General features: G+C 38.6%; 2 protein-coding genes and 1 long non-coding RNA gene across 6 annotated transcripts in view; 1 reads left to right on the forward strand and 2 right to left on the reverse strand.

Moving 5' to 3' along the window:
- The window catches only part of LOC127434865 (uncharacterized), a 1,200-nt gene extending 58 nt beyond the window's left edge, over window positions 1–1,142 (reverse strand). Inside the window, exons 1-3 of the long non-coding RNA XR_007896104.1 lie at window positions 678–1,142; window positions 177–281; window positions 1–77 (exon numbers count right to left, since the gene is read on the reverse strand). The exon at window positions 1–77 is cut by the window's left edge and continues 58 nt beyond it. This is a non-coding gene — a long non-coding RNA (uncharacterized LOC127434865). The remainder of the gene's footprint in view (window positions 78–176; window positions 282–677) is intronic.
- The window catches only part of gsap (gamma-secretase activating protein), a 19,911-nt gene extending 12,416 nt beyond the window's left edge, over window positions 1–7,495 (forward strand). For both annotated transcript variants that reach the window (XM_051687883.1, XM_051687884.1), the window contains 9 exons: window positions 1–21; window positions 1,151–1,246; window positions 1,904–1,974; window positions 2,107–2,201; window positions 4,448–4,567; window positions 4,718–4,779; window positions 6,363–6,467; window positions 6,752–6,848; window positions 6,950–7,495. The exon at window positions 1–21 is cut by the window's left edge and continues 41 nt beyond it. In XM_051687883.1, the coding sequence (XP_051543843.1) occupies window positions 1–21; window positions 1,151–1,246; window positions 1,904–1,974; window positions 2,107–2,201; window positions 4,448–4,567; window positions 4,718–4,779; window positions 6,363–6,467; window positions 6,752–6,848; window positions 6,950–7,050 (768 nt within the window). In that variant the 3' untranslated portion in view covers window positions 7,051–7,495. The remainder of the gene's footprint in view (window positions 22–1,150; window positions 1,247–1,903; window positions 1,975–2,106; window positions 2,202–4,447; window positions 4,568–4,717; window positions 4,780–6,362; window positions 6,468–6,751; window positions 6,849–6,949) is intronic.
- ccdc146 (coiled-coil domain containing 146) overlaps window positions 4,780–21,975 on the reverse strand; it is a 36,363-nt gene continuing 19,167 nt past the window's right edge. Inside the window, exons 8-19 of one of the 3 annotated variants that reach the window (XM_051687882.1) lie at window positions 21,776–21,962; window positions 18,844–18,936; window positions 18,543–18,713; window positions 17,839–17,927; window positions 17,472–17,636; window positions 16,611–16,835; window positions 13,939–14,167; window positions 11,151–11,276; window positions 10,875–11,012; window positions 10,262–10,510; window positions 8,121–8,324; window positions 4,780–4,869 (exon numbers count right to left, since the gene is read on the reverse strand). In XM_051687882.1, coding sequence (XP_051543842.1) covers window positions 8,124–8,324; window positions 10,262–10,510; window positions 10,875–11,012; window positions 11,151–11,276; window positions 13,939–14,167; window positions 16,611–16,835; window positions 17,472–17,636; window positions 17,839–17,927; window positions 18,543–18,713; window positions 18,844–18,936; window positions 21,776–21,962 — 1,873 coding nt within the window. In that variant the 3' untranslated portion in view covers window positions 4,780–4,869; window positions 8,121–8,123. Of the gene's footprint in view, window positions 4,870–7,624; window positions 8,325–10,261; window positions 10,511–10,874; window positions 11,013–11,150; window positions 11,277–13,938; window positions 14,168–16,610; window positions 16,836–17,471; window positions 17,637–17,838; window positions 17,928–18,542; window positions 18,714–18,843; window positions 18,937–21,775; window positions 21,963–21,975 lie in introns of those variants that run through there. The other 2 variants (XM_051687881.1, XM_051687880.1) reach the window with 2 other exon arrangements.

Genomic DNA, 21,975 nt, shown 5'->3' on the forward strand with positions numbered 1-21,975 from the left:
CAGAGGATGCTGGTGGGCCTGGTAAGTGGTGTGCCTTTCAGTTGTTTTGCATTTCACCAATGGTCAGCTGCAACACTCTGAAATGAGAGAGAATACGGGACAAGTGTTGACAAGTACACAAACTCTGACAATGACAGTGATGAGCCTTAATCAGAAACAGAGGACCAGACTCTGACCTCACACAGAGAACTTTGAATGTTCCCATGGGTGCTCGAACATGTTCTTGTGACTGTCATTTTCCTCAAGTTTTATTATTCGTCTATGGACCACCCACTCCGGTTCTGAAACAGACAGAAACTTAGATCCAATCTGTAGTGAGTCAATCATGAAGTTATCGAGTTGGACTGGATAAGCTGGATAAATAATTTGAGGACTTTATTTTAAGAATTCAATGAAAGGTCAGGTTATAAAAACTGTCCAGAAATTCTTTGGTCATATTTCACACAAAAATCTAATGAGAAAAAATAATAATTCAATTATATTCTGCATAAAGAAAATTAAGTCTGTTTTTGGACCATTAAGATGTTTTGCATTGTGAATTACTTTTCATGATAATCAAGCACATTTCCACCCCCTTTCCTAACTGTCAGTAGCCTACATTTATGTGAAAAAAAAAAACCATATTGTTTAAAGGGATAGTTCATCCGAAAATGAAAATTCTCTCATCATTTACTCACCCTCATGCCATCCCATGTGTATGTTTTTCTTTCTTCTGCCGAACACAAGCGAAGATTTTTAGAAGAATATCTCAGATCTGTAGGCCCATACAATGCAAGTGAACGGTGTCTAGAACTTTGAAGCTCCAAAAAGCATGTAAAGGCAGCATAAAAGTAATCAACAGTGGTTAAATCATTCAGAAGTAATATAAGAGGAGTGGGTGAGAAACAGATCAATATTTAAGTCCTTTTTTACTATACGTAAATCTCCACTTTCTCGCATTCTTTGTGCATATCGCCACCTACTGGGCAAGAATTTGAATTTATAGCAAAAAAGGACATTTAACATAAAACAATTTAGCTTCATTCCATGAAACTTCCTGCAACCAACATAAAATTACATTGTAAGTTTGGAGCTTGTTTTTAATATAGGATTGAATTGAGCTTTGTTTTGCATTTAAGCGTTTTAGAAGTTTTATTTTCTATTTTTTTAGATGGTGGACAAGCTCCGAGAACACTTGAACAGGCACTTGTCACGACTGGGGAAGAAAAAGATTGATTTGCTGGTGGTGAACTATACTGCAAAGCTGGTATGTGTTTATGTATGTTTGTTCTTGTATTAATATGCCAGAGACCTCTTTCAGTACATGTTAGAAATTGTTAATTGTCGACTGTGCTGAAAGTTATGTTGATAAACTTTTGTCCTTTATCAAAAAAGACAGTTGTCTCACTTCTGCTGGGAAAACTGGAAAAGAAAAACAATAATGTACTGCTCTTTTATTACATAAAGTAAAAAAATAAATAAAAAATAAAAAAAACAAGATGTGCACATATATCGATTTCCTCCAAATTGACACTTAATTGAGTCTGTTTGGGAGACCAGAAGGGAAGCAGATGGACGTGTGGTGGTGCTTCCTGTTTTTGTAGACAAGGATGGGTATAAGGATATGAGAAGCTGTGCATGATCTGTGTTAATGAATGTTAGTGTAAGCATATGTGAGAGTGAGTGAGCTTGCTCAAGTGAAACTAAAGTGAGCAAAATGTGTGCTCTCCATGAAAAAAGGAAGTGAAAGTGAGTCAGATTATTCACATTCTCGACAGCTGTCATTTGAGGATAGCATGAGTGTATGTCCACTAAACATCATGATGGATTCTTCAGTAATTTCACAGGGGATGGGTGTTGTCCTAGTTCTGCAGTTTCTGTATGTGTTCTTAGAATTATAATGGCTGTATTCTTGTCTTTTTAGCTGGAACTGGTCTGGCACGTGTTGGAATCGGTGTGGCAGAAGCTGAAGTTGGGCCCCTGGGTGCTTTGCCTGTAAGTGCTCCCATCCTCTGTGGGCTAATGTAGTGATTCCTCATTGGAGGGGAAAGAGGTGGGAAAGTGTGATTGCTTGATCTGACTTTGTCTTTTTTGTTTATGTGCGTGTGGATGATCTCTCTGCTTTAGTAAGCAGCAGGGCAGTTCAGAGGAGTGGGCCATGCTTCATGTAATGTTTCGCATTCTGGAAGCAACTAAAGGGCTCTGTCTGCCTCTTCCTCCAGGTAAGGGGAACCCAGATTCCCTCACAAGCTGTACAAACATAGTGAGCTGCTTCACAGTTTACTATACCTACAGTACATAGGCCACTACCTTCTAAGGCAGAATCTTATCTGAAATGGAGTGATTTTGAATGTTCTACATGGGAACAAACTTTGCACGCCACACAAATAACACGGAGCGCACAAGAGTCTCTTCTTATAATTGATTCCAATAGAGTTTGACCAAAGCAGAGACAGGCCGCTTCTATTAAAATGAATGGGAGAAATTGGAATGCCCAGTGGTCAACGGATGTAGAAAGGAAGTTCCGCCTTATAGGTAAAGATACAGACACCGCCTGTCAATCAACTTGAGAACGTGCATGGGCATTAGCTAGACAAGCCGGGAATGTTTTTTTTGTGTTTTTTTTTGTTTTTTTTTAGCATAATCAGAGGTAAAGCAGAACAAATTATGATACCAGTGTTGTCAGATTTTACTGCTGATTTGAAATATTTTCTTTGATCGTAATCTTGACCAACTGTTTTGAAGATTTCAGTCTTTCTCCATTCAAGTAGACAGAAGCTGTACTTTTATTCCACTTGTTTACATTGGAAAAAATTGTTTCCCAGTCTGCGCGAGAGCGTTCCAAAGATGGCCGCTGAGTGGACTGACTTGCTATAAAGACTTTGACCAAAGTCACTTTAAGGCAAGCCGGGTCATTCAGCACCGCTGGCAGCCTGCAGGACGCTATATTGTATTCGCATTTATCGAAATATCACAAATGTACATATTACGATATTCATATCGCAAGGGCTTGCGATAACAGAACGATTTTAATACTTTAAAAAGTACAGTTTATGGCGATGCAGACAACAGAGAATAGACTGGGTGAGCGACTGTCACAAGTGTATGCATGGAGAGTGCATTGGCGCCGATCCCGTGGGTGCTTGAGCATGAGATATTTCCCATTCATTTTATCCATTGTCATTTCAACATTAAAAGATTTTCCGATTACATGAGCGATTCAAACAATAAATGTTATTTGATGCTCTATAATGCTGTGTATGACCATTCGTGGTAGCTGCCCATTCAAACAGAGTGATGAAGTGCATCACATTTGTGGATATGTAGCTAAGTGTAAAACTGTATAGATTATATGCAATCTATATGCAATTTGGAACAAATAACAACTGCATTTGTTTGTGATCTCTAGGTTAGACAGTACTTTTTTCCCAAACAAACTTCAGTACATTTGGGAGGTGGGGGTTCCGATGTTCTGCGCACTCTGATGACATCATCATAGTATTATTCAGGCTGGACCAGTTAATGCGCTTGCACCATGATAATGGTGCATTTACATGTCGAAATTACAGTAATTACGGATTCCGACTTGTCTTGTAGAATTTGTAGAAAAATGTAAAATTCTATGAATGCCCCATGACTTGACAGTCGAGACGTCAGTGGGACATTCATTCTTTCAGCCATCATATTCACCGTTGCGATTTCTTCCATTGATAAGTATACCAATGACCCGCCTCTCTTTATAGTCCGTGGTTTGACGTTAGCATGTTGCTAAGCTAACAACACAATACTCTTAAGTAATGAACATAAAAAACATAGCATACAAATACACTGTAGGGTGAAACTAATTTTTTAATCGATTCTTGCCAGTTTATTTATAGTCAAAACTTCTCTCGCATCGTCCTCCATTTTTGGTTGATTTTTTCTTTTCACTTGGCTTGGCAAAGTGCATTCTGTGATTGTCTTCTCCATAAAGAATATGTGATGCTGCCTTAGATTTTGGTAACAATGAGGTGCCTTAAAAGGAAAAGCCTTTGCATTGGGAATGCTTATGATGTCAAGGTAGGCAGCTTAGAGTTAATGTTCCCAAGATGACAAGAAAAAGGGACATGTTTTATGTTATCTAATTTTCCAATTACTGACCGAAGAGAATTCTGCACCATTTGAACATTAATCAACTGAACATCTCTCCAAATTCCAAATGGATCCCAAGAAATGTAGCTGTTGGGTGTGTCAAGTTTTTGCGCTGATTCTACGACCTAGTGAGGAAAAGAGCTGTTTCTTAAATCTGAAGCATGCCAGATCTGTCAGGGTGGAGCTGTTCTTTGACACAAATGCTTTGGCCAGGGCTCATGCCTGGCTGAAAGACTATTTGCAGATCTGATACTTCTGTTTTGTTTACTCTACATCATGCAGCTGGTTAGAACTGGTTAAATAGCTTGAGTGGTACATGTGTGTGTATTTTGTGTAGGTTATTCTACTCTTTTGAGTGTGCTTGGAGTCCGCTGTCTTCCACGGCACACTTTTCTCCAGTACGTGGACCACGGCCTTCTGCAGCTTACAGAACCGTTTGTGTCACGTCTTATGACAGGTACTATTTTAAGCACCCACACATTCTATTATAAAATAAATAGTTCCTGGCCTAGATCCTGATTAGTCACTGCAGAGTTCCAGCCATCCTAAAGCAAAAAGGCACTCAAGAACATGCTATAATGTGAAAATGCTTATATTTTTCTGACAGATCTAGATAACAGTGATGCCAATGAGCAGTTGAAGTTTAGCATTCTGAAAAGACTTCCTGAGGTAACATTTTGTTTGTAACTTTCCTCTTGAAATCTTTCAGTGTCACTGCAGCCCATAGTTCCTCCTTAGAGCTCTTTTGGAGAAATTATCCTGTGTAAAAGAAATGGAATGTGAGCATGTTTGTGGTCATCTGTTGGGTCACAGCATGTGTCTGGGCTTAAGCCTTTGTTTTTAAGTCCTACGGCAGCCAAGTAAGGAAATGAGGCAGGTACAACAAAAAAGTACAAGCCATTTCCCCCTTGGTGATTAGTCCTGTTGTTCTTCATAGAAGCGCAGTCATTATGCATGCATTATGATTTCTCAGCTTTTCCCTTTGTTTTGGAAACATTTAGAATATTAAATTCCATATTCCCTTTAGCTGCATTTTAAGTCAACAAGAAATAAAAATGGACACCGTTTACTTTATAAAAGGAATATTCCGGGTTTTATACAAGTTAAACTTAACTGAAAGCATTTGTGGCATAATGTTGATTACCACAAAAATTATTTCAGCTCATCCATATTTTTAGTGAAAAAAAAAAAAGAAATGGAGATTACAGTGAGGCACTTACAATGGAAGTCAATGAAGTACATTTTTTCGTTGGTTTAAAGGCAGAAATATGAAGATTATAATTTTAGAAAAGCATTTACATTAATTCTTATGTTAAAAGATGTGTAGTATTTGAGCTGTAAAGTTGTTTAAATTGATGTTTTTACGGTCGTTTTAGGTTTTTATGGTTTAGGTCGTCATTGCACTCATGTTTACACACATTGTTTATGTCTTGTGGCTATACTTTTCAAATGTTGAGTATTTTAACGTTTACGAATTGGCCCCCATTCACTTCCATTGTAAGTGCTTCACTGTAACCCGGGGGGGGGGGGATTTCTCCCCTTTTCTCCCCAATTTGGAATGCCTAATTCCCAATGCGCTGTAAGTCCTCGTGGTGGCGTAGTGACTCGCCTCAGTCTGGGTGGCGGTGGATGAATCTCAGTTGCCTCCGCTTCTGAGACCGTCAATCCGCGCATTTTATCACGTGGCTTGTTGAGCGCATTACCGCAGAGACGTAGCGCATGTGGAGGCTTCACCCTATTCTCTGCGGCATCCATGCACACCACACGCCCCACCGAGAGCAAGAACCACATTATAGCGACCACGAGGAGGTTAACCCATTTGACTCTACCCTCCCTAGCAACCGGACCAATTTGGTTGCTTAGGAGACCTGGCTGGCGTCACTCAGCACCCCCTAGGTTCGAACTCGCGACTCCAGGGGTGGTAGTCAGCGTCTTTACTCACCGAATTACTCAGGTTTTTATTTTTAAAGAATGTTTTTTTTTTTCAAAGTTGAAATACATTTTTGTGGCCACAAAATTATGCCACAAATGCTGTCCATTGAGTTTAACTTGTATTGAACCCAAAATATTGCTTTAATACACATTTCTGGTCTTATTGAAACATAATCTTAATCTGTATTATCCTTCATAAAAATTTTACAAATTTGGTCTGTCTCTGTAGCAAATTTTCCTCTATATTCTCATTTTAAGTAAACTGGGCTGCGAATGCCATTTCATGTTGACCTTAATCATGTTTATGTTTTTGTGACTAGTGTATGGGGCAGAAGGTGAGTCAGCAATGGGATCACCCCATCACATCTGCGTGCATTTCCAGAGAATACGTCAGAACTCTTCTTGACAAATACCCAGAGAGCAAGGTGAATATGGGGGCTCTCTTTATTTAGAAAAACACCATCTTAAAACTGGTTTGAATATCTGCCAAAAAAACTGCATCTAATACTCAGGTGAAACAGTGTTTATTAGACTAGACTCTGAATGAAATATTACAGCTGCTCTTCATACATTTCTTCTCTTTATCTGCAACGAAAAAAAATCGAGTGTTGTGACTCTTAAGAGACTGGTTTTTGGTCTTGGTTCATTGATCAGAGCAACTGTGTTCATGCTGTCATATTTATCATCTCAGCACATAATCTGTTTGTAGGACTCAATGCTGCTCGATCACGGCAAGTCAAGTTTCTATTTTGAGTTTCTGCCTTTAAACTACCTCGCCAAAATTCTCTCGGACAGGGAGGAAAAAGGTATGCTGTTTCAGAAGTAAAGTCATTCCGAATAAATATTCTGGACCTGTGAATGCTGTAATTGACTGTAAAGTGAATATTGTATGGATGTTGTATTTCAGCTCAAAACCCGTTTGAAGAGCAGGAGAATGTGGACGTCAGGTTTGTGGAGGAGACGGCCTTGAAGCAGACTGTGATCAAGCTGGGCTTCGAAGTCAAGTAAAAACAGCAAGACAAAAAAAGAAAAAGGAAAATGGGGGGGGGGGGGACATGGGAGACATTCAGAGAAATTAGTGTGGGGGACCTTAATTCATTGTGTGTGTGTGTGTGTGTGTGTATAGGTGACATAATAATGCACTGAAACTTCAATGTCAGGGACATTATACTGTACTAAAAACTGATGCCCAAAATCATGCTGAGGACCAAAGATTATTTCCTGGCTGTCAATCCGTTCTTTAAAATTTTGGCTCCCATATGAACATGACTTCAACTGTTATATATGCCAATACATATGGCTGAAATTATGCACTGGCTGATCCTTCTTAAACACAGAGATGCCATTCCATGGAAGAGGTACAACAAAGGGATTTTTGTAGCAGATGTCAGATGGGGTCAACTGGGTACATTTGTAAATATTTATAATAAACAAGAAATACAAATTCTTTATACTCATTTTGTATTCTGTAAATCCTCTTTTCAATAGGCATTTCTTGAAAAGATTATATTAAGTTGCTGCCTCTGTATGTTTGCAATTACAGTGGTGAGCCTGTTATGCATTGCATTCATGTTGCAGCTGTTTTTAAAAGGTTATTTCTTTGTAAAGCACTTTGAGCTACTACACATACTGTATGAAATGCGTTTAATTAATGAAGTTCATTATTTAGCTACAGCTGTATCTAGATCAGTGGTCGGCAGCGTTAGACAGGACTGTAAGCATTGGTATGCAAACGAGAGAGTTGAACTTTAAATGTTTTTATTTTACTTCGTTGTTTATTCTCATTATCCTTTAGGCTCTGCATGGCTCCAGAGGGCATAGCATTATGTGTAACTTCTCTCCCATCCGACAGCTCTAGCAGATTTTAATTCCCGCATCCTAACAGCAAGAACTTCACTGGAATGATGAGAAAGAGCTCTGCACTGAAATTAGACCCATATGACAATCAAATCTTTTGTTAACATCACTTGTTCTAAGGAAATTGACCAGATTTCTTAGGCATGGGAGCACATCTGGACTTTTATGTTTTTATTGCAAGTGTCATCAGTTTGCTGGTGATTTAAAGTGGGGGGACTCACTCTCTAGATCTCAATAGGTTTGGGCTTTGGTTTGCGGATGTGGCGAATGTTTGCACCAGGTTCGGTGGGTTTGAAGGGGGCCAGGGCTCCATAGTGTTTGGGCACAGGCAAATGATCGTCAGCTGGTATGTAAGCGTTGGGTCGAAGCTCAGCTGTGGTGTAAACACCATTCGGAAGCTGGCTCCACTCCTCTTCTTCTGCCAGCTAACAAACATAAACAAACACACAGACACATCAGTATCACACAAGCATGACGTTAACAGATGCATCTATATCACACAAACATGACAATAATTGTACTGTGTTGGTCATATTTTCATTTTAAGTAGGACACAACTAACATTTGAAGATTCAACAAATGGAGTGACATCTGCGAATAAGACCCAAATCCTCCCCAAATCCTCATTACCGTCTCAGCATTAAAGAGCCAGCAGAAAACATCTGTTCCGAGAGCACTTAACCAGTCCACACTAAATGCACTTACTTAACCCTTTAAGCTCTGAAGTTGTTTTTAAAGATTTCTTGTTTCAGTGGCAAGCACAAAATTAATATAACTTGAAAAAAAAAAACAAGAAAAAACAAAAAAAAAACAAGGAGGGTTAAGTGTTTGGCATCATTTTAAAGAAAACTTCAGAAGCTCTCAGCCAAAGATACTGCTGAAAAATCATAAAAAAACGAGCCAAAAATTTAATTTTACATTTTAAATAATATATTTTAGGGTGTGAATAAGGTAGCTCTCAAAAACTGCTTTTGTTTTGTTCCCAATCATGTCAGCTGTACCCAAGTAAAATGTTGTGTTGACATGACAAAGCAATCAGTTTTAGCATTACAAAAAGTGTTCAAAAAAACATCTCCAAACAAATAAAACATAATAATTGTACATAAAAACGAATTACACATGCAAATACAACAATGACTAATGGTATGCTCTCTCTCCAAAGCATGCAGGAATGAGTAAAGAGATTTCATTCAGTTCCATTCTGTGTCATTTGAGCCATCATTAAGTCTGTGTCATGTACTTGGTACCATCTCCATGTGGCCATATGTAATTAGAGTGAACGATCCTCTCTGCCCATATTTGGATGACTTCCACTTCTGGTTGAAGTGATCTGAATCCTAATACGATTGGTTTAGCATTCCATGACGCTGGACAATGTACATCATTTCCGATAAAGTCATCTAACCCAGGAAAGCTAACGTGTTTTTAGCCAGGTAGCACATTATGTGCTGTTATATGCTGTTATGTGCATTAAGCTTATAAGTGAAAACACGGCATATAAGCAACACCTGTTTACATGTAACACGTATGTCAAATACATAGCTATTACTCGCTATATTTTTGTTTGTGAGTAAAACAAAAAGGCTGTTGTATTCTACTCTTTGAGAGCTTTTCAACGACACATGGCTATTTGATCAGTTTGATATTTTTACCGATTACAATAATATATGCAGTGCAAAATTATTTATAAATTATCAAAACAGAACACTTCTGATTTGTCTGCAAATTTCAAAAACACTTGTTCAGTTTTCGGTCATAATGCCTACATTCATTGTAAAGTCGAGCTTCTAAGCTTTCAAATGATAACTATTTTGTGTTGGTCAAGACTTTAGTTATGAATATTTTGATAATTATTGTTTTCTCGTGGGCCCCCATCCGAGTTTAAAGGATTTAACAATATATTAAAAAATAAAAATCTTGTCTGTCTCTTTCTTCTACACTAGCTTCTGTTCTTCTCCAGACACTTTGAGAACTAGGCAGTTCGATACTGCAGATATAGTTGACTTTTGTACGGCAACAAATACTACCATAATGTATAAAAACTTTACCATGTAAATTATGCAAAAAAAAAAAAATTCTGGGAAAAATATGTTTAATTGTCATGACAATAGTGTCACAATGCAAACAGTCTAATACTGTAGTTCTAAAATAGACTTAATTTTCTATAAGTTAAATATAATTCAGTTCTTTTGAAATAGTGAAATATGACCTGGACATGTGAGATTCACCTATAAATTCATATTTAAGGATCTGAATCCACTCATCCAGGTCTACTGTAAGATTTGTGTCATTTGTGCCTTTAGTGTGTATAACATTGTATTTAGTTTGTGTTGTGTCTTTCTGATGGAATTCAGAGGCTGACCCTGGCTTTTTTCTCTGCATCAGCCTGGCGTCTGTTCTGATCTCGGAGACATCGCAGCCACTCCTGCTCTATGGTGTCTGAGGGAGGCAGGCCCTGCTCTAGACGCTGATGACACAAGTCCAGCTGTAGTTCCTTTTCTTTCATCTCATTCTGCAGGGTCATAGACTGCGCCTGCCGCATGGACAGCTCCGCTACCACTGCCATCATTTTACGAGTGCGCTCTCTGATCTGGGCCTGTAACTCGTTTAGCTGAAACACACACCCACACACATTTTAAATGCACTACTACTGGCTGCATGTCCGTCAATGTTTACAGGAACAGAACACATTAATTGGAGGTTCAGTCAAGCTGAAGGATAGGTTAGAGAGCAAGAGAGCGGGTAATTAATGTGGGCAGCTGATGTTTTTTGGAGACTATGAGGACTGAAGGGCATCAGGGTCTAAGAAGTGGTGATAGGAAGAAAATGTGAACAAAATAACTACTTTGTGGGATGAGGGACATGAAAGAGATTGTGTGTGTAAGTGTATGATAGAGACATTTGTCTTGGCAAAAATAATCTAAACCATTTTGCCTTGATGTGTGCGAGAGTGAATGTACTGTCTGTGAGCTTACTTTCTTGGCCAGATGCAGCGTGTCTTCTTTACCGTTCTCAGCTTTGGTTTGGATACGCTGCGAGAGGCGCGTAACCTGCTCATACACCAGTTCCATTTCCAAGAGCTGAGCCTCTTTATCTACTAGGTGCACCTCTAACTAAAAACACAAGAGTCAGAAATTAACTTTTCCATGAGAAGGCAGTATTTGCCCTTGAATTTCATTTTCAGGGGCAAAAAAAAATTGCTGCGTGTCAGCCTTTTAAAAAGGGCAATACGTAAAACTTATTCTCTGTACCTGTTCAATCTTGTTGATGAGCTCCTCAGGAGTCGGATCTTCTCCACTCAGCTTTCTTATTTTACCCTCTCTGTCCTGGACCAAAGTCTTTTCTAGCTCTATCACTTTGTCTTTACTCTCAGACAGCTATAGTACAGAAAAAAACAGACACACTATAAGAACTGCAGGAAGTAAAATAATTAAAAATGGAAGGAGGATCTGGTCTGCTTTAAATTGTGCCGATCTGGGCATTGCAGAAAATGTTATCAATACACCCAATTTCAGGCAGGTTTTTAAATAACATTTTGAGCATTTAGCTCTCATTACACAAATACACAGGCACAGGGTCTATACATTATTACAGATATATTTTCAGAGTCTTATTTTGTGGGTGAGGCCACCTCAAAGAGTGCTGGATTAATTACAGTATTATTTAGTAGAGCACTGACTGTGTGTGTTTGTGTCCCTCTGATATTCATTAAGTTGGATAGATGGCGTCACGCAGACAGCAGATGTGTCACTGTGCTCTTCAGTCACTAAAGACTGCACTGCATGGCTTCCAGCTATGTGACGACAGAGAAATCATCTGCCGTCAACATGAAGTGGTGTTCTTGTTTTGTTATATATGAAAGTGTTTGACTTTAGTTTTAGTTGACTTTGACTCAAGAGGATGATCCTTGTAAATGGGCTAAATTATGTATGCAAATGCCAAAAATGTAGGGTGTAAGATTATTTTAAGAAGAACAACAGAAGTCAACTAGATAGGTAAAGTTTGTCAAGACAAACTTTGATGCTGGATTAACAAAGCCTTGTGTGAAGTTTAAAATAATTTGAAAGGTTTGTAGTTTGAAGGTTTTACAGGCCCAACGGTCAGTCAGTCAGTCAGTCAGTCTTGGCCTGTTTGAACATTCTGTCAATGTAAGTCTATGAGATATTTTCAGATTTGATCGTCTGGTGTGTGAAAACCATAATCCCGATCAGTTAGAAAAGACATCCCACCTCGAGTCATAACAGTCTGAAAGTCTTTGCTAAGTTTGGTGGATGTTGCTTGAAAGCTTTAGGTAGTAGGAGATACAACTGAAAATTTTGATCTTGGTTTAGGGATTTTGGGAAAACCCCAAAGAGTTTTTTAAAACCCACTTTACTTCCGTAATATGACATAGAAATTCAAACCACTGCCCCCAGTGGCCAAAGCTGGAAGTGTTGTTAAATGTATGAACGTGTGAGCTCCCTTTTCCAGGAGAAATTAAATCAGTAGTGCCACAGGAAAAGGTGAACACATTTGAATTGATGCATAGATGTATGACAGGATATGGCACTTGTTACTAACTCGGCAGAATGGGGTAGATGTCAGGGTACCGGAACATTTGGTAGCAACATGTTGACATCCTGTGTGATCATGCTGCTAAATGACAGGTTAAAAAAAAAGGGCTTGATGATGTCACCTGAAAAGGAAAGTTATTACAGAGGTGGAGCATTTTTGAAACATTAAGGAGACAATCAGTTTTTCTTCTTTTTCTTCTTTTCTTTGGAATAATGTGCAGAGATGAATTGTTCACAATGAGACCAGGAATAAGTAATAAGTAAGTAAATAGGGGAACTTTCATGTTTACTTGAAACAGAAGAGGAAAAACTGATCAAGAGTCTGATCTAACCATAAAAGCAAAGACCCTTATGCAAACCTCTCAGAAAAAAGTAAACGCTGAAACATCGAGCTAAATGTCCATGTGGATTCTGAGCCTTTGAACTAATGGGAGAGACCTGCAAAAGGAGCGATACGTGAGCCAATACACCAGCATGAACCTACATTACAAACACACTGTCATGATATGCCAAGAGCTGGAGGAAAAAGATAATCCTTTAGTTTTTGCAAGCTGATGAACGAAAGCCTTCTTAAATATGATAGTAATAGAAGGAGGGATGGTGATGACTATGTTTGGGATCTGAACCTTAATCCTTTGTTTCTGTTAGGCGAGTTTGATGACATTCCACGAAGAGTAGGTCGATTCTCTTGGCTTGTTCAGGGTCTTACTCAAGGGTTGATACAGGACATCTTGAGACATCCAATACAAATTGAGAACAAGAGGGCATCACATGTCTATGCCTACACACAACAATATTTCTGCAGATGACAGTCCAAGCTGTTTGCTGAAACAAAAAACATTTCCTACATCCACTGATGCCATCAGCAGCACCAGCTATTAGCAGTAACTTGAACCAGTAACTTGATCTTATATTAAAGTGTTTAATTTAGCTGTTCTAATGCATGTATAAAGGGACTCACTTTTATCTCTCAAGGGGAACTATAAATAGTAAAAGAGCACATCTGTGGGTCCTGTTAGTTTGCTACTTTATAGGACAATAAATGTTCGTAATATTATATAAAACTAACCTTTATTTACATTTCACTCCATTATATAGAGAGTGTTCTGTTAACTTAATGATTATAAAGGCATTGGTGAAACTTTTAATGATGCATCTGTTACTGATTGTCTCCTTGGCTGCTTCTCCCAATCTGATGCAAAAATTGGCAAACCCACTGAGATTAAGGTTGCAAAATTTTCAATAACCATTGTTGCTGGCTCGGCCCTTGGTTCTGATGGTCAATCACAGCATTCAGTGGAAAAATATTTTTGTATAGTGACCTCTAAACTTTTTAATTGACTGTTGTTCGAGGCAATGGATTTTTAACATAGCTATGCTACAGTCTGTTAAATTTCAACTCTCCATTTATTTATTAAGTAGCCATGTAATAAGCAGGATAAGTAAAAATTGGTGGTTTGAGTAGTGCTATAGTATATGGAGTTACCTGTATCTGTAGTAGAATGCTCTCTTCTTGAAGGGCCAGTTTGCAGGGCAGCTGTTTCCTGTGCAGGCTGATCTGTCTGTCCTGCTCTTTCTGGTGAATCTTCAGGCTGCTGATGTCATCCTCCATGTTCTGCATCATCATGTTGCCATGTCGCATCAGACCCTCCAAAATATTTAGCTTGTCGTAAAAAATACACAACTCCTGCTCCCTTTCCAGAAGCTGCACACCCCTGACAACACACACACACAAAAAACAGTCGCAAAAGTAATGGGCCGTTCACACGGGTCCTTGCGTCTCTTTGTGCTGCTTGTTAATTGTTTTTCTATGTAAACATGCACAAGGTAGGTCTCACTGTGTTTTCAGGGTCTCGTGCCATGAGCGTTATATTTTTAAAATGCTGTGTCAAGCAGGGGCGTAGCAGTCATTTTAAAAGTGGGGGGGACACAGATGTCAGTAGGTGGCTCGCACAGACCAAACACTTACAGTGCAGTATTAATATATTACAGTATGTATTAATATATATAAGTATTATATTAATATATATGTATTATTTACTTTTAATATTTGTAGTATTTTAAAGATTCAAGTATTGCAAAATAATTGCAAAATTTGGCAAAATTAGCTGCACAAATAAAGGGCATCTTGTGGAGCACTTGGTTCTGTTTCACACATGACAATAAAAGCATGTGCATGTGTTGTGCATTTGCACAATTTTTATTTTTTACTCTTGTGCTTGTGCATTGTGGGATTTAAATGCATCCAAGTGGCTCGAGTATTTTGACTATGTTCACCAAAATTCGTTCTGATCAATTTAATGATTCAGTGACCATTTCTGGTGATTTCAGAAGGTTGTAAATGGTAATTTACAAATGAGTATCCTGTGTGTAATTAGTTAGTCACTGAATCAATGATCAAAAGAAAATTGTATTCCTTTAAAATTTGTGCCTACAGATCTATAAAGAGAATTTTGCAGAGGTTTTAAGCATTATAAGAACTATCTTTTCCCTACAGTTTGTTAGCTGCTGAGCATGACTTTTATCAAAAGACAACAACAGTAGTCTTATAATAATTATGAGTTTCAATAACGTCCGTATGTTTTCATGTATAAAATAGCGTGTCTACATATTTATTCCCTTCAGTAAAATGCCTAAGTGTTCGAAGAACACAGCAGATCTGTCTTTTTTCCTACAGTTTGTCAACTGCACACCAACATAGAGGTAAAAAACGGGAGCTGATATTAAAAATAGCTTTACATATTTAACACCGATCTAGTAATCTGCTTATCACCTATCAAACTATTACCTCTCAAACATAATGTAAAAGCATAACTTAATGAAGACTCATGCGCTGATATATACTTAATTTACGATGTGTGCTTAAGAAGGATTGTCCTTTTTTTTTCCTGCAGTGCATTTCACGTAATGCTGCCAATCAAGAATGATAAGCCGATAAATAACTCTCATTTGTGTGTTCCTCATCTCTAGATTATTAATTTAGATCAACATCAATGCTGATAAAAAAACATGGATAAATGAGCATTGTTGAAAGCAACTAGAAATTAATGAAGCCGCATTGATTAGACTGTTTGACTGACGGCCTATTACGTAAGGGTTGTTTCGGCTCATGAAACTCACCTGTGATTGGTTGGATGGTCGCTCAATCAGCCCAAAGTAACAAAACGCACAGAATACTGTATACAAATTCACCATTTGGACTCAGTATGGGTTTAGCTTGGAAAAGTGCGGGGGACAAAAATCACCTTTTTAAAGTGTGCGGGGGACGTGTCCCCCACCTCCCCCGTGGCTGCTACGCCCCTGGTGTCAAGGTAAGTATAGTTTAATTTTTAAAAGGATAGTTCACAGCAAAATGTCACTCCAAACACATAGGACTTTCTTAAGCGGGACACAAAAGAAAAGAAAACAATCCCGGTCTGTCTTTTCAATTCAATGGCAGTTCTGACTTTGAAGCTTAAAAAAGCAGCCAGAAATATCAAAAGTAGTCCATGCCGCTAATGCGTCATATTCCAAGTCTTCTGAAGACATACATTATAATAGGTTTTTGTGAGAAACAACCCAAAATGTAAATAATCTTTCAGTGAAAACTTGACGTTGTATGTTCATGAGTGCTATGAGAGAAGCTTGTCCACAGTTGCTTGCATGTTCACAGGAGAACTTGCATTGTTTAGAACTAAAAACAATGCAAGTTCTCGCATGAGCAAGATTTTTACCAAAAAATAATTATATAAATACATTTTGTATTGTTTTTTCACCAAACCCTATCGTATTCTAAATAACTGTAATACAGTGAATGAGCTGCTACTTTTATGATACTTTTGGGTACTTTTTATACTTTTTAAGCTTTAAAGTGCATCACAATCAACTGTCACAGTATTGAGAAAACGGACTGGGATATTCATTAAAATTCCTCCTTGGGTTTGGAATTTGGTGAGTAAATTATGACTAAATTGTTTTTTTTTTGTTTTTTTTAATCCATGTCAAGTTGCCTGTATTGTGTTACATTTCACTGTGCTGTCTATTTCAATTTTTTATTTTTATTTATTTTTTTATTTTTTTTATGCAGGAACGCTTCCTGTGTTCCCTATTAGTGCAGATGCAACATTATCTGAATTGGAATTATCCTGGAAGTTCTGTGTTCCCTTTCTTCTCTCTCACCTTTCATTGCGTCCCTGCACAGCGGCCTCGTAGTTCTTGCGCAAATGCAACAGGTTTTGCTCCTGCATGTTGATTGTGTGCGTGAGCTTGCCGATATTCAGCTTCTGCTCCTCTCGTTTCTGATGCATTTCCTGCAAAACCTGGAACACCTTTGAGATCTCATTCTTCATACGATCTCTGAGCTTGTAGCTGTGAGAGTGTTGCAGACGAGACTTCTGCAGCAGCCTGGAATGAAACCAAACAATTAAAGAAGTCTGAGACAACTGCAGCATATGTTCTTTTTTTTCTCCCCAATTTGGAATGCCCAATTCCCACTACTTACTAGGTCCACGTGGTGGCGCGGTTACTCACCTCAATCCGGGTGGCGGAGGACAAGTCTCAGTTGCCTCCACTTCTGAATAGTCAATCCGCACATCTTATAACGTGGCTCGCTGTGCATGACACCACGGAGACTCACAGCACATGGAGGCTCATGCTACTCTCCGCAATCCACGCACAACTTATCACGTGCCCCATTGAGAGCGAGAACCATTAATTGCGACCACGAGGAGGTTACCCCATGTGACTCTACCCTCCCTAGCAACCGGGCCAATTTGGTTGCTTAGGAGACCTGGCTGGAGTCACTCAGCACACCCTGGATTCGAACTCGCGACTCCAGGGGTGGTAGTCAGCATCAATACTCGCTGAGCTACCCAGGCCCGCTGCATACGTTCTTGATGCGATCTCAGTGTTATCACCATCTTATTGTTGGGTGATGCAAGATTTTATTTTGGTGGAAAATAAATGTATTTTGGTAAACAAAGGAAAGGAAATACTACGAGAGCAATTGCACTAGGAGTATAATGTGAGAGCTTAATGTACTTGTCTTTGTTGATAGCAGTTGATTGCAGCATCTTAAGATCTTCCTGCAGTTTAGCCAGCATCTCTTTTGCCTCAGCCAGGTTCTGGTTTGAGATGTGGTTAAGGGTCATGTACTTGTTCCGCTCGCCTTTGGTAACTTCGTACAGCTTAGCCAACACACTCAGCCTGGCGATGGCAAGGAGGAAACTGAGCAAATAACTAGAATAACAGTATATAACTGAGGGAATTCGAATCAGTTAAAAGAGTGGCCGATCTTTGGTCAAATAGAAGTATTTAAAAAAGAACATAATAAACTGAAAAAATAGACTATTTTGAGTTTCAAGCCCATCTTTTGTTTGTTTTTTTATTATTATTCACCAGCAAGTACCTTAACTGAGTCTCTTGATGCTGTTTCTTGTGTTCCTGAATAACCAGTCCTTTCCCCTGTAGATCTTGCTTGGCACGCTTATATTTTAGCTGTTACAAGATTCATATTCATCAGTCAATCTCATTAACAGTTCACACAAAAATGAAAATTCTGTCATCATTTATACACCCTCATGTTGTTCCAAACCCGAATGATGAACAGACCGGAATTTAAGGTGTTATTTACAAAAAATCTTCCCCTCCACCATAGATCTCAAATCTCATTCGCACACCCACACATTGAAACCTTCTGCCTCAAGACACATTGTGCCAGGTTTGATATCAATGGTGGCAAATGGCACTGGTTCTCGCGTGTCTCTCGACCAATCGCAACACACCATGTTTGAATGTGCACAAGACCGCACAGAAGACTTATGGCTGCAGAAGTCTTATTGACTACTTTTAGGGTGCTTTTTTATCCTTTTGAAATGTGACAATCCCTGGTCACTGTATGCTTTCACTGTATGGAAAAGACCAGCATAGTCATTCTCCTTTTGTGTTACGCACAAGAAAGTAAGTAATATGGGTTTGGAACAATAGGAGGGTGAGTAAATGATGACAGAATTTTCATTTTTGGGTAAACTATTCCTTTAATAAGCATGGTAAAACAGTTTATTGTTGGATAGTGCAGCAGTTGTGGATTTGGAGGTAAATAACGGTCTTAACCTGTGCTTTGAGCACCTCGTGGCTCTTCTGCTCTCTTTCGTCTGCTTTGATGAGGATGAGACGATGAAGGTGATGAAGCTCGTCCCTACGGCGATGGGACTCCCTAATCAGAGCCTGTTCCTGCTCCAAATACTCTTCAGCCAGCTGGACCTTCAGCCCTGCCATAGACTGCTATTCTTTCACAGAAACACACACACACATGCATGAAAACACACATTTTATTTATTTATTTATTTTTTGCTGCATCTTGCAACACTTAAACATTAAGTAAGCTGAAAGCCATTTGTTATAATGTGCCTACCTTGCTAATCAAACTGCGTTTCAGATTCTCCACTTCATTTTCCAGATCCATTCTTCTCTGTAATAGGTAGTTACCCTCTGGGATTAAATCCCTCTGTACAAAAAATGAAACATAATATAACTAATCAAGAAAACTCAGGCATTTACCAATATCTGTGAAATTGGTGAAGTAACAAGGCACCAATTATTCAGAGCTTTTATAGTGATATTCACTACCAGTAAAATGTTTGAACACACTTGACTAAATTTGTGTTTCGCATGATCTTAAAAACTTTTTATTCTAAAGGCTTATGCTTAAAGGCTTTACATTAGTCTTGTAGACAAATCTAAATTGTACATTTGAATGAACTTAGTCAATAGTGAAGAAAAAGCAGCCAAAATGTGCCTAGCACTCATACAGTTGAAGTCAGAAGTTTACATACACCTTAGCCAAATACATTTAAACTCAGTTTTTCACAATTCCTGACATTTACTCGTAGAAAACCTACCCTGTCTTAGGTCAGTTAGGATCACTACTTTATTTTAAGAATGTGAAATGTCAGAATAATAGCAGAGAGAATTATTTATTTCAGCTTTTATTTCTTTCATCACATTCCCAGTGGGTCAGAAGTTTACATACACTTTATTAGTATTTGGTAGCATTACCTTTAAATTGTTTAACTTGGGTCAAACATTTTGGGTAGCCTTCCACAAGCTTCTCAAAATAAGTTGCTGGAATTTTGGCCCATTCCTCCAGACAGAACTGGTGTAACTGAGTCAGGTTTGTAGGCCTCCTTGCTCGCACACGCTTTCTCAATTCTGCCCACAAATTTTCTATCAGATTGAGGTCAGGGCTTTGTGATGGCCACTCCAGTACCTTGACTTTGTTGTCCTTAAACCATTTTGCCACAACTTTGGAGGTATGCATGGGGTCATTGTCCATTTGGAAGACCCATTTGCGACCGAGCTTTAACTTCCTGGCTGATGTCTTAAGATGTTGCTTCAATAAATCCACATAATTTTCCTTGCACATGATGCTATCTATTTTGTGAAATGCACCAGTCCCTCCTGCAGCAAAGCACCCCACAACATGATGCTGCCACCCCCATACTTCACGGTTGGTATGGTGTTCTTCGGCTTGCAAGCCTCACCCTTTTTCGGCCAAACAGTAAAATTTTTGTTTCATTAGACCAGAGGACATTTCTCCAAAAAGTAAGATCTTTGTCCCCATGTGCACTTGCAAACTGTAGTCTGGCTTTTTATGGCGGTTTTGGAGCAGTGGCTTCTTCCTTGCTGAGCAGCCTTTCAGGTTATGTCGATATAGGACTCGTTTTACTGTGGATATAGATACTTGTCTACCTGATTCCTCCAGCATCTTCACAAGGTCCTTTGCTGTTGTTCTGGGATTGATTTGCACTTATCGCACCAAACTACGTTCATCTCTAGAAGACAGAATGCGTCTCCTTCCTGAGCAGTATGATGGCTGTGTGGTCCCATGGTGTTTATACTTGCGTACTATTGTTTGTACAGATGAACATGGTACCTTCAGGCATTTGGAAATTGTTCCCAAGGATGAACCAGATTTGTGGAAGTCCACAATTTTTTTCTGATGTCTTGGCTGATTTGTTTTGATTTTCCCATGATGTCAAGCAAAGAGGCACTCAGTTTGAAGGTAGGTCTTAAAATACATCCACAGGTACACCTCCAGTTCAGTACACCGCCTATCAGAAGCTAATTGGCTTACTGTCTAAAGGCTTGACATAATTTTTTGGAATTTTCCAAGCTGCTTAAAGGCACAGTTAACTTAATGTATGTAAACTTCTGACCCACTGGAATTGTGATCTAGTCAATTAAAAGTGAAACAATCTGTCTGTAAACAGTTGTTGGAAAAATTACTTGTGTCATGCACAAAGTAGATGTCCAAACGACTTGCCAAAACTATAGTTTGCTAATATTAAATCTGTGGAGTGGTTAAAAAATGAGTTTTAATGACTTTAACCTAAGTGTATGTAAACTTCTGACTTCAAATGTGTGAACTCCAATACTGTGTAAAAAAACACCTCAAGAAGTTAGTTGACTGAATGCCCAGAGTGTGCAGAGCTGTAATCTGAGAAAAAGGTGGCTACTTTGAAGAAGCTAAAAAATAAGATGCTTTTTATTAAAACGTTTGGTTACAATATAAATTCCCATACTTCTCTTTGTGGAAACATTTCTGATGACTATATCCTAAAATGTGGAAAACTGTAAAAATTAGCAGGTGTTTCCAAACTTTTAAATGGTAATGTACATATAACTGATGTAACCAAAATGTCTGAGTAACACACTCAGTATCTACAACTACTAATGAAAACAACTGTGGAAGTCTCATTTATAAAATAGCATCATTGTTATTAAAAGCAGATACAAATATGATTAACATAAAGCAAAAATATTCTGTTCATAACTAAATTCTCTTTCATTTTTGGCCCTTTTGGGGGCATTTTATTGATACATAGAGACAGTTAAAGAGCAGACAGGAAATTATAAGAAGAGGGGAAATGAGACACATGCATATAGGCGCCACCACACAACATGTCAGAGTGTGTACACTACCCACCAGACCATGTTTACAGCACAAACTAAACTAAAATCTCTGAAAGCTAAGGGAACAAAAATTTCCTGTATTATAAAATAGCCATGATTCATCAGCATTTCCGTTCATAGCATGAGCGAGAAATGATTTCCACAGCAATTCTAAAATGTAGGATGTCATGAAAAAACTGCATCTGTAGTTATCCCCCACTAAACATCATTCTAAGGGGATGTGGCTTATGCTGTTATTGGGAAACCATCCTACAGTATGATTTTTAGTTCATCATCTTTATCTTTTTTGAATAATAAATCGACAGAAAGAAAAAATTAGGAGGATGTAGACATAAGAAACTACAGTATATGTGAGGAGTGTTGTGAGTAACCTGAGCTTGGGTTCTGTCATGCAGTTGTTGAGTGTGAGCGAGAGAGTCTCTGGCCTGATTCAGCTGCAGCTCATTCCACTTTAGGGATCGCATAAGTTTGTCTTTCACCCTTGTGTCCCGTCCCAGTTTATCATGCAGAGACTTGCACTCAGACACAATCTGCTCCAGGTTTATGTCCAGCAGACCCCTGTAGTCCAAAG

This window comes from Myxocyprinus asiaticus, chromosome 45 (genome assembly GCF_019703515.2).
Source record: "Myxocyprinus asiaticus isolate MX2 ecotype Aquarium Trade chromosome 45, UBuf_Myxa_2, whole genome shotgun sequence".
NCBI lineage: Eukaryota > Metazoa > Chordata > Actinopteri > Cypriniformes > Catostomidae > Myxocyprinus > Myxocyprinus asiaticus.